General features: G+C 38.8%; 1 protein-coding gene across 1 annotated transcript in view; it reads right to left on the reverse strand.

Annotated features, from left to right (window-relative positions):
* trim67 (tripartite motif containing 67) overlaps positions 1 to 12,972 on the reverse strand; it is a 45,460-nt gene that overhangs the window by 19,047 nt on the left and 13,441 nt on the right. Inside the window, exons 2-3 of the mRNA XM_028606092.1 lie at positions 6,856 to 6,951; positions 2,960 to 3,082 (exon numbers count right to left, since the gene is read on the reverse strand). Of these exons, the coding sequence (XP_028461893.1) occupies positions 2,960 to 3,082; positions 6,856 to 6,951 (219 nt within the window). The remainder of the gene's footprint in view (positions 1 to 2,959; positions 3,083 to 6,855; positions 6,952 to 12,972) is intronic.

Below are 12,972 nucleotides of genomic sequence, written 5' to 3' on the forward strand. Positions count from 1 at the left end.
AAAACAATCTACAATCTGAATATATGGAGGCTGACTGTTTGATGAAACAAAAGGCAGAAATATCAGATAAAAAGTAGTTTAAAACTTGTACAAACCCCCTAAACACATTGTTATGCCTGACATTTTATATTAATGTTCAGCTTCTTATATCACTGTGTGAAAAGCAGCTTCAAATTTGGCTTTTGTTTTGCTTTAATAGCTTCCGAGCCCAACAAAAGTGTGCTTTAATGTGTACAGGTTTCAATCAGAATATTAACAACTTGTGTATTGAATTAGTGAAGGTTATGTATGTATTTGGTTGTGTATGTGTGAAAAGGGTTGGTATGGAGCTTCGTGTTGGGATTTGTTCAAGGATTTAGGATTAGGAGGGTTCAATAATGAATCAGATGGTCAATAAAAGGTAATTGAAGGTAAAAGAATGTTAGGAATTGTGTACTTCTGTGGATATACACAACAATCCGCTGGAATTCACTACACACACACACTCAAATTATTTAACAGGAGAACATTTGCATTTCCATTCCTGTTGGCTAGCACCCCGCTCCTATCTCCTGTGTAAACAACATAAAGTGTGAAGCGTGAAGCCTAAGTGAATCTCAGATTTTTTTTTCAATTTCCTTCTTTCCTGCTGAGACGTGCCGTCAGCTCCCACACACTCCTGCAGGCCTGGATGAAGGGATTTTTCAATATGTTCCACATGCATCTGAAATGAATTTGAGGGTGCGACTGCGAATACTGAAACATGTTAATGCAAACCCAGATTTGAGATACCAGAAACACTGCCAACGTGACTCACAGCCTCTTCATCGCACTCGGAACCACGTGTCAGTTCAGGTTAGAGCAATATTTTGGGCCGATATTGTCCATTTCTGGTAGTTTTTGGAGCGCAGTCTTGTTCAGTCTATGTTGACATGGTGTTGCCATGATGCAGGGCTTTATATACAGTATTTAGTGTAGAAAAGATATGTTCTTACTGCACATTCTTTTGTATTTGTGTTTAATGCTTAAATAATGCTTAAATGTGCAGTTTGTGTTGTAGCTGCTATCTGTAAGTAAAGTGTTAAAGGTGATATCTCATTTTGCACTTTGCAAAATAATGCTAAAAATGTTTGTTTTTTTAAAGACAGAATTGGCTTCTGATTTCAATAACCGAGATCAGTTGAAGCCAAATCTCATTCATAGAAGGACTCAGACACACACTCATCTGTATGAGTTAGAGAGAAGTGAATATTAATCCATCAGCCTGGATTATGGCTAAAACTACAGTGTGTGTGTGTGGGTGTGTCAGTCAGTTAGTCAGTAACAACAACTTTAACAACTACTGGTTAAAATGAAGCCCTGTGACATCAAAAGTAATTATTGTTAATACTTACAAATGTAATTACAAAATATTTTCTGTACATTTGCTATACATTTTTATTAGAATTATAAATTTAAATAATAGTGAGTATTTCGGTCTGTTCTTTGAAAGAGGAAACAGAAATATGTTGCTTTTAAGGGATTTAGCTCTGGATTTGGTGATTCTTTTTTAGAAACATCTGCCTTTCTTGGTCTTTAGAATTTTTATTTTATTTTTTATAATTTGGCTTTGTGTCTGGCCAAGCTGTAATGTAATGTAAGGCTTCTAAGTGCTTTAAAAAAACAGTTGCGCTTTTTTGGTCTGAGTCACATTTTCTTTGATGTCGTCCAAGAGCAAACACAAGCTGCGTTCAGTTTCATAATTAATTCATGGAAAAGTTGTAAAGTGTTTTTTTTGAGTTCTTGTTGTGAAAAACTGCAACTAATGTGTGAAGATTCCTGGATTCCATTTATGTTTTTTTTTCTTTTGTTTTCTGTCAAATAATTAATTTCTTGGAAATCATAATTCATTTTGATACCTGATACATATCATATTTCAGAAATTCTGGTCATGGGCCCGAAGCATTCAAGCCACTGCTTGTCAAATTTCTTACATGAATAAGCGGTTGTAATTTTATCAGTTAGAGAGAAACAAGGTCCTAAATTTAGATGTATTCATGTGAAAACGTTTAATCAGCCATCTACAGCAGCTATTCTTCTCTTGTTCCAGCTTCAGCACAGCCTCCAGCTCTTTGTCCTCTGGCTAAATCTCAATCCCCAGTTTGCAGATAATGACAACAGCTGTCCTTGGGGCTTCCGTCCAAACACCCCCCCCCTCATCCCCTCCCCCGCCACCAGCCAGACGGTCAGTCGGTCGGTGGGCACGTTGAGGCTGGGCAGGCGTCCATGTGATACACTGAGACTTAGGAAAACCCCAGCGGTGGATTTACAGAGGAAAGTACAAAAAAAATGACACTGCTGGTTGGAAGGAGCTAAGACTGAAAACCTATTTTTCTGATCCACTTCTTACTATAAGCCATGATCTTTTTAAAATTAGAACAGAAATGATTATTTCACATGAGAGATTTTTGTATTTGTGTTCTGTCAATGCTTTTCTCACTAATTTATTTTGTTAGTGTTTGGGAGTTATTAATATATAACTAAGGATGCTTATTTCTAACTTGCTTGTTTCTTATTTATTTAATATAAATGTTAAAGAAAAATACTTTGTATTTCAAAACCTGCTTAGATTTTTTTTTCCAAAACCTACTGGACAATAACACATGGTTAATTCCAATGACAGATTAACAGCCAAGTTATTTTTTTAATAGTTTGAGTTTTTTTTTAATCTTCTCATGATTATGTCGCTGCATATATACTGGGATATACAGGAACAAGTGCTGGAATAGAAAGAGAGCAAAACAGGTATTGCACATCATTACAATTGTGGATGGTGGGAGCAAATAGTTAGACAGATAACCCCGATTATGCCGTTCGCTTAAGGCAGGATAAGAAAGGACTGATGAAGAGAGAGGAGAGATGTTTGCAGTATTGATAGCGTGTCTTTGGGTGGACATGCAGCTACACACTGACTTAAAACTAAAAGATCAACCAGTCCCACCTTTAGCTTGTACTCCTTCTCCTTGGTGACTTTGGTGAGGAGTTTGGCTTTCTGTCTTGTGAGCGCCTCGATCAGAGAGTCACACTGGGCCACGAGGCAAGCTTCGAACTCCACGCCGTTCTCCTGAAGCAACAACACACACACACACACACACACACACACACACACACACACACACACAATCAGAAGGGGCAAAAATATAGTTTGGGGCACTTCTGCCAAAATAAAGCTACTTCAAGGCATCCGAATGTCATTCTCATTATGGGCTCTCAATAAAAAATAATCAATAAATCAACAGTGGGACTAAAATAGATCTGTTGGTGTATTTTAGTAGTTTGTTACTGATATGTTAATTTACCAAAGAGATTGTGTTCTATTTTTGGTTCCACCACACAAACATGCAGACAAAGATGAATCACACAACATGTTTACCATCTGTTTGTACAACTGCCACCATTTCCACAAACCCCAATGATGCCCTACACCTATCTTAGTCATTTTTGTGGCCGAACTAACCAACCTTAACCGTAGAAGTGTCAGATCAGAAAACATACAGTACTGTAAGTCTGCATGCAGGAGCCACAGTAGTTGGCAGTTAATGCAAGAAGAATCCACTGGGGCACTTTTATCTCTGCATAGAGTCCACATGATGAGGAGATGAGGTCTTAGAGAGAAGTGCTTTCCAATCATGCTCTCCACTGTGGGACACAGTTCACATCTATAAGAGGATGAAAGCTGGAGATCATTATTCCTCTCGCTCACATCTTTCTTTCTCTTCATCCACTTATCTCGTTCTCTGGTTCTCAGACAGAGCAAAGTAGGGCTAAGAGTTTGTTTTATTTAAATGCAATTCACCATTTTGCAACAAGACTCTTAGGGCCCTATTTTAACAATCTAAGCGCACGGCGTGAAGCGCATGGCGCAAGTATGTTTAGGGCGTGCACAAATCTGCAAGTTTATCAGCGCAAAAAAGGGTCCGGGCGCATGGCTCAAAAGGGTTGTATTTAGTGTCTTCATTAATTCATAGGTGTGTTTTGGGCGTAACATGCAATAAACCAGGGGTCACCAACCTATTTGAAACTGAGAGCTACTTCATGGGTATTGAGTCATATGAAGGGCTACCAATTTGACACACTCTTCTGAAATAGCCTAACAAATATGCTCAGTTTGCCTTTCGTTATATATGATGATTAATGATACTCATCTATGTGAAGACACTGATCAAGTTAATGATTTCTCAATATAACTATCAACAATGACTTAACAAGGTGGGAAACAGATAATATCAATATTCAATTTTCATTTTTAGAACAGGCCTGAGGGCTACTCATGTGGTCCTTGGGGGCTACCTGGTGCCCGCGGGCACCGTGTTGGTGACCCCTGCAATAAACCAATCAGAGTGTCATCTCCCATTCGCTTTAAAAGCCAGGCGCATTTGTACCTTGGCGCATTGCTATTATGATGGTGGATTTGCACCGTAATATTTTTATTTGTAATCTTTTGTGTGCCGCTGCGCTTCCCTGTGTGTGTGTGTGTGTGTGTGTGTGTGTGTGTGTGTGTGTGTGTGTGTTTGTGTGTGTGTAACAAGCATAGTGTGCGCGCTGTTCATAAGCCTAGGCACATTTTACTAATGCGCTGTTAAAATAACAATGAAATGCTGCGTTATTGACTTTAGACCAGGATTTTGTTGGTCAATGGCGCGATCACTTCTTGCTGCCTCAAGATAGCAATACGCCAAAATTTCATCTGAACACACCTCCCTGTAAGACCAGCACGCCAATGGGCGCACAGATGGGCGCAGGAGCATTTGCTATTTAAACGACATGGGCGCTGGATGGTCTTAAAATAGCAAAGACACTTGCGTCTGGCTTTGCGCCGCGCCGGGTTAAAAGATAGGGTCCTTAATGTTCACAATGCCGTGGCTGACAAGATATGACAGTGTGTGTGTGTGTGTGTGTGTGTGTGTGTGTGTGTGTGTGTGTGTGTGTGTGTGTGCATGACTGGCAGATGCTGCGGGAGAGATCAGCTGCACAACAATCCTGTCTACAGGGTAAAACACACACACACACACACACACACACACACACACACACACACATATATACATACATATATACATATATATTATATGTGTTGAGATATATTCAGTACATATATAATAACTCTATACACACATTTGGCTGATATGGTTGTTTCAGTTTAGTGATTCAGTGGATTTACCTCCCTGCTGCAGTGTGAGGGGTCCAAATGTGTCTCTGTGACTGATTCATTTGGAGTGTATAACCCATTACCAGCACCCCCAAAGCAAAATGTATTTAGTCCAGAAAAACAGCAGTGCTGATGTAAATTATGTAAAGACCTACATGTGGAGGTAACTGATCAAACATGGATGTCGGTTCTGGTACAATCGTGCACAGCCAGACCTTCATGGAGATCTTCAGACCGTACATATCCTGATGCTTTGGAGCAACCACTTTCAGAAATGGCACCTAAGCAAAAGCAAGAGGTGTGTCCCAGTTCCACCTGCTAAACATCAGCATACTAACTCTATACAGTGTGTACTATATCATGTTTATAGTATACTGTTTTGCAGTTAGTTAAAAAAAATCAGCATGGTTAAATCCAAACAGGAAATTACATTCATAAAACAGTATTGTTTTGCTTCTAAGATCCTTCTGAAGCTGTTTCACCACACAAACACAAAAAAAATGTTTTTAGTATGCAGGATTTTTGAGTATACTTCAATATTATAGTGTGTAGTATAGAACTGGGACACAGCTAAATTCTCCCAAGTGTACATTTATTGTGTTAAAGTATAACAAAAGTCTATTGAGTTTTATGCACCTTTTGTGCTTCGGTTTCTTCAGAGCACCTTGAGCCAAAACTAACTGCCTATCTTGCACAGCGCAGCGCAAAGCCTGACGCAAGTGTCTTTGCTTGTTTGACACCGACACAGTTGTCACCTGCGCACATCTGTGCGCCCATGAGCGTGCTGGTCTTACAGGGAGGTGTCTTCAGGTGCATTCTTGGCGTATTGCTATCTTGAGGCAGTGGAAAGTGATTGCGCCATTGACCAACAAAAACCTGGTCTGGTTATTTTAACAGCACATTAGTAATATGCGCCTAGGCTCGTGCACAGCGTGGGCACAATATGCTTGTTACACACACACAGGGATGTGCAGCATCACACAAACATGCAAAAGATTAAAAGTAAAAATATTACAGTGAAATAGTATTATATGATCTGCTTGCACGCTTTTACTTTACGCACGAGCAGATCAGTTTCTTCTCCTGAAAATCTCTCTTTCCTGTTTAGCAAATCCTCCATCATAATAGCAATGTGCCAAGGTACAAACGCGCCTGGCTTTTACAGGGGATGGGAGATGACACGCTGATTGGTTTAATGCACATTACGCCCAAAACACACCAATGATTAATTAAGACTCTAAGTACAATCCTTTTGAACCAATGCACCTGGCGCACAGACCCTTTTTTCCACCGTTAAACTACCAAAAGTGGATTTGTAAACGCCCTAAACGCAACTGCACCAGGCGCTTCACGCCGTGCGCTTAGATCATTAAAATAGATCCCTGTGGTGGGCCAAAGCAAGAATATCTGCAGTGTTATGATAGACCACTCCCCTCACTTTTGTTTTGTAGCTGCACTGCATTCTTGGCTATTGAGGCTAATGTTACTGGAGAAATTGGCATCTGGCTCTTTTAAATTCCTCCCAGCGCACACATGATTTGTCGCGGATGATGTGAAGACAAAAACATCAACAACTATCTTGACATCCTATGACATCCAAACAACAGTTGTACAGATGGTAACAGACAAACAAATGTATAAATAATATATTTCACACAGTGTACATGTGTTATATACAGTGGCGTTACCTGTATCTGCTGAAGCATGTTCTTGAGCTGAACCAGGAACTCCTTGGCGTCTTTAGCCTTTTCGGAAACAGCGTTCAGGGCCTGGGAGATCTGGCACTGCAGAGACACACAGAACAAAATAAACATACACAAATAAAATACATTAAAAAAGTGAGTTTTTTTAGAGCAGCTTCAGCTGTCTTTAATACTTTGGCGAGTATTATTATTTACTTTTTAAAAACTACAAAAAGACAATACATTTTTGGTTACACTTTACTTGAAGGTATCTACATAAGAGTGACATGACACTGTCATGAACATGTCATAAGCATAAAGAAGTCATAAACGTTCATGACATAACGCTTCTTTTAGTGTCATTCGGTTTTTGTCGAGACAAGCTATGGTTAGGGTTAGAGTTAGGGTTTAGGGTTAGGGTTCATGTGTCATGACTGTGTCCTGACAGTGTCATGTGTTCATGACAGTGTCATGTCACTCTTATGTAGATACCTTCAAGTAAAGTGTTACCAAATTTTTTGTGTCCAATCAAATTTTAACAAAAAAATTAAATATGCTAGATTTTCCCAGATACAACTCTAAAAGCTCAAGACACTATTCAACCCTTCATTCAGTAAATAAAAGCTTAAAATGTGTCCCGACATCACACTACTGGCTCCATTTCTATTGACTTCAGGAAGATAGACATTACATGTAGAGAGGAAAGGGAAACCATCAATACGAAATCAAAAGCAAAAGAATTCAGAACTCGCCAATTTTTGTCGTTGGTGATTGCTGACATCACCTCTAAAAGATCTAATTTACACATCAGATTTGACTGTAACACTGTATGGATTCTCCTTCTAGGGCAAACTGTGCAACCAGCACAACCAGAGAAGCGCTGGTTCTTTGAGGCTGAATTTTTCAGTTATGTAATCATTTAACCCAACAGACCATTCCCCCTAGATGCTCAGATTACATCTAATCCTAGCCCAGAGCAAAATCATTGGGACCCCCTCGCATAGCTCAAGAGGCTGCATTGTTTTATAATCTAGATTAGGTTATGTCATAGATTATAAAGTAAATTCCCATCACTTGTTACTCTCTCTATAGCAACAGCAACACTTCAAGCCAAGGCAGAATTACACGAACTAGCAAGAATATAAAAACAAATCCTAAATCGCAGTAAAGAGCCACAAATCCATTAGAACATGTATACCAAAAGACGATTTATAAAAAGAAAATACCTTAAAATCGTAACATATTTTAAAAATACAAGTGTTACCATTTGCACAACAAACATGCCATCTTAATATAAACTATAAATTATCTTTAATACAAGACAGACATTTAGTCAGCAAGTGCTTTAATATGAGTAGTGACTAATGTGTTTGACACTCTCTATTATCTACTGTATATCACGATCAACAGCTGTTTAATACTGTTAGGATCATTTGCATGTTGAAAGATGAAAAGCAGCACAGAAAATGACAGCGGACATTTATCTAACAAACAATATATCTCGGTCCTGCAGCTACGAGCTCAGATAAAATACTGGTGGAGCCGATCACGCTGTAGCTGTGCAAACTATAAACATGAGTTAATAAATATGTTTAACCTCAGTAGTCCTTGTCTCCGCATATTTTTTGAAAAAGGCATTTCAAAATCTCCAATAAATAAAAGTCCAATAAAATAAAATGCTTCAGAATAAAAGTATTGCAACTGTGCTCTGACTACAGTCATAGTCAGCGAGAATCTGTGTGCATGTGTGTGTGTGTGTGTGTGTGTGTGTGTGTGTGTCAGTCACTGGTAAATAAGAAAGACAGGACAAAGGAAACACACATACTGTTACAGACAGGCCAAGCTGTGATGAATCTGCTACACTGTCGCCACACCCACATTTCCCACCTGCTCCTCTTTATCTCTACACACACAAGCATGCACGCACACACACACACAAACTGCCTCATTTTTTTGTTGTTTTGTAGAAAAAATTAATAACAGATGTATTTTCTACAAAGTACGATCATTACCCATTCTAAACTGAACTGAATCTAGATTTGAAACTCATAAGCGGGATTCTTTTAAAGGATCACATTAGAGAAACCAACAAGTCCTCCGTCTAAAAAAAAAATAATGGATAAAAAAGATTCCGTCATTACTTCTGTCATTAAGTAGTACTCAGTAAATGAAAAAAAATCATTAGATATCAGGCACTCCTTGTGTTTAGAAGAAATTGATGTAATGTACCAATTTCTATCCTACCTAATCTACCTTCCTTCCCTGCACACATCCATTGATCTCTATTACAAATTACAATTAAAACAAATATTTTATTATATATCAGTATATAACAATTTAAAAAAAGAATGGATTTTGTGAATGATTAAGCAATATAGGCTACACTTAACGTTTAAAAAATGTAGTAAATGTGCAAATGTAAATTAACAAACAATACTCAGTAAACCTTAAGTAATGATCATTCCACCACCATACATATATATACACACACACATATATATATATATATATATATATATATATATATATATATATATATATATATATATATATATATATATATAGTACAATGCACTGCATAATCCCATCTCCACAATAACCCCTCCACCCCCACCATACACTGATCTTATCCCTGTCCATCCCTCTTCTGTACACGTGCTGTCCGGAGTCAGGAGGAGGAATGTGTGGAGGTCATGGTTCCAGATCAGCCCAACCCTTCTGTGGAGCTTCTTACTGCTCCCTACAAGAGGCCATCTGGCCCAGCAAGCTGTCTGGCCTGAGTGTGTGTGTGTGTGTGTGTGTGTGTGTGTGTGTGTGTGTGTGGGTGCGTGTGAGTTTGCGTGCCAAAATGCTAACAAGGGGATGACGGATGTGCCATACGGGGGTTTTCCTGGACCATCCCCTCTTCTATTGCTTCTACTGTCGGGGTCTACATTTCTGCTGCTCATCAGGTCAAAGTTCTGCGCTGCATCCACCCACCTGCCTGTCTGCTCCTTCAGTTATTAAAGAGCTCTTTTAATCTCTCATTGATTTTCTTAACCAACTAGTTATTTCTCAGAGTGGTTGGGAGCTGCAGTCTGTCCCAGCATGGATTGCGTGGAAGGCAGGCTGCGAGGGGATTTTGTCAAAGTGGCCACAGTTTGCCTTTTTCTTTATCTAACCAGGTGACGTTTCATTGACATTAAAGTCTCTTTTCCAAAAGAGAACTGGACAAAACAAAAGCAGCATTAATAATATTGTTACAAATACGATACAAACAACAGGAACAGAATACAACAGTTTTTACACACCAACAGAGAAGCCCAAATTATCCCCAGTTAAGCTGCATATAAAAGCACAACCCTGTCACCTAGAAAATATGTTAATATAACTAATTTGCATTAGCAGACACGTTAAGAAGGAAACATAATAACATCAGAAATGAATTAGCAAGTTGCAGAAATGTTAACAGTGAACATACCAGTAAAATATTAAATATACTATCTACTATACTATCGCCATGTGCTTCAGATTTCCACCCAAGAAAATATGACCCATTGTTAGATAGCCTGTAAAAAGCTGAATATAATCACTTAACATTATTTGCAATTATTCAGTCTGTTCTGATGGTAAAATATGTCTTCACCAAGATACCAAACTGATCATGTGCTCTAATTAATTAGCTGCAATTGAGCAGCTGTTTGAATAGATTACAGCACTGACCATGATGCTGTAAGACATCAACAGATTGAATCTTTTTATTTGTTAATTTGTTAACCCTAAAGAGGCCAGGTCTTCATTATCTCACAGCTGCAGTACAATATATTTGCTTTCAAATTGTACCTCAATGGGTTTTTCTTGTTGTTGATGCAGATTTAGATTAAAGGGTCAAAATTCAACATAACTTGTTTTGGATTGCGTGCTATTCAACTTCAACAGATTTCTTCTATAAAATGCTAAAAAAAAAAAAAAAAGAGGAAAAGCCTTTTGTAAAAATCAAGATTTACAGGTTTTGAAATACCAGTTCAGAAGACAGTCCATAACCAGGTCTAAATTTGGCTACAGTCGCGATGCGTCAACCTACAGTAGACCCCAGTCAAATTGTGTATAGCAGTGTAGAAATGTGACAAGTCTGCCCTGCAGGAAGAGGATAAGCCAGTGAAGAGATTTGGAACAACAGAGAAAAACAGAAACATGGGAAAATCATGATTAGAAATAGAACTAATCTTAGCTAGGGTCAATGCACCTGCAGAACAAAACTGTCCATTCAGAAATCCTATTTATTCCCTCTTTTGTTTCTTTTGTTCTCCTCCACTTGACCTTTTACATCTTTTAGTTCTTCTCCAAACGGGAGTGTCACCTTTCTTTTTTCCCCGCTGTCAGCACCCTTCAGCAGTCCTCTCAGAGACAAGTGCTATTATCTCTTATTATCTTATTATTGGAGCGGATGGAGGACCATTTATTCAGTCTGTGACATTCAGAGAGACCAGGGACATTCATGGAGGCACAGCTGTGTTAGGATACAGTAGGTTGCAGATCAACATTTAGCAGGATGCAGGGGGAGCAGGCCGCCAAACTGATTCAGCAGGTGAACTGCTTATAGCGATGAAACGGCGGCTAACTGGAGAGCAGGAAGAGAGTTTGAACTTCAAAGAGTGTGACGGGGCATTCAGACCATGAGTCCTGTTGTTGTCAACACCCCAGACGGCACAAAACAATCCTATTTTGTTGATGAATCCATCTAAGTATTATGAATGTTTGAGGAACACATTTAACAGATATGAGCAGACTGGTTTTATTACACATTTTTTAAATCACAAAATCACAAAAATCTTAAAACCTCATCTATATATGTATATATATGTTGGAGGGACCTCAGGTTAAAGTTCCACATGTAGTAGACACTGAGGACTAGGGGTGTGCAAAAAAATCGATTCACATTCGTATCGCGATTCAAGCTCCACCGATTCAAATCGATTCATAGAATTCCAAAAATCAATACATATTTTTTGGGTGGGGGTTTGTTTTGCCGTAGTATACTATTGTCCTGAAATGAGTTTAGCTCGCCATTCCCATAGATGCCGCTGCGTCAAATTTACACTGACGCCTGGGCACTCTTGTCATAATCAGAAGAAGAAGGAGTGCAGCAGATGTAGTTTAGACAGCGCAAACAACTGCTCCATCCTCATTGAAGGTGAGAGTTTGTGCACATTTTGGCTTTTCTAACCTCAAGGGGAAGATGGAACTTGATAGGAACCATGCTATATGCAGGCTTTGCAAAGCGAAAGTTAAAGGACAATTCCGGCGCAAAACGAACCTAAAAAAAATGAGCGCCATGCAAATAATTCTGAGATTCAAATACTGTCTGTGGAGATTCCACGTTGCACGGCGTTTGACTAGTCATGACTGGTTTCCAAGATGGCTCCCGCAAGTAAACATGAATGCAACTGTCTTTATAATCTATCTTTTTAATAAACTATCTGTACACTTACAATGTTGTCAATACTTCGCTTCACATTTAGGGACCCTCATTATGCTAACGTTATGGTGTGGTGATATTTCTAGCCTTTTTAGTGGTATTAAATAACGATTTAATTTGAGTGTCCCTATGCCCCATATAATTAGCATTGTAAGCTAACCAGCGGTCCGCAGTAGCCTCGTCAAAGCTCCAAACTCATTCGATTAGCATGAAAACATGTCCCAGAGAGCGACAGAGTAGGTACACATCAGTTAATAACCCCTAGGTTCGTTTTGCGCCGGAATTGTCCTTTAAGTATTTTGGAAACACCACAAACTTGAGAACTCACATGGTACGCCATCACCCAGAGATTAACATTAAAGACGTAGACGAACAGCAACCTAAAGTACCTAACGTGCCAGTCAACCAACGCACTCTTTCAATGCTCTAAACTCCCTCCAAACTCTGAACAAAAAGCTCTTTTTATTTGACAGTTTTATTTTATACGAGAATTAAATGTATTTGAAAACTGGAAAGCTTGGCACTTTGTAGTTTTTAGTTACAAAAGTTTTTATTTTTGTATGAAGACATGACAAGACAATGTGTTGTGTTTCTTTTCTTTTAAATTGTTTGTCTACTGCAATCACATGGGAAAAGTAACTACATTTACATACTGTGAAATCGTT

Source organism: Perca flavescens, chromosome 18 (assembly GCF_004354835.1).
Source record: "Perca flavescens isolate YP-PL-M2 chromosome 18, PFLA_1.0, whole genome shotgun sequence".
Taxonomy (NCBI): domain Eukaryota; kingdom Metazoa; phylum Chordata; class Actinopteri; order Perciformes; family Percidae; genus Perca; species Perca flavescens.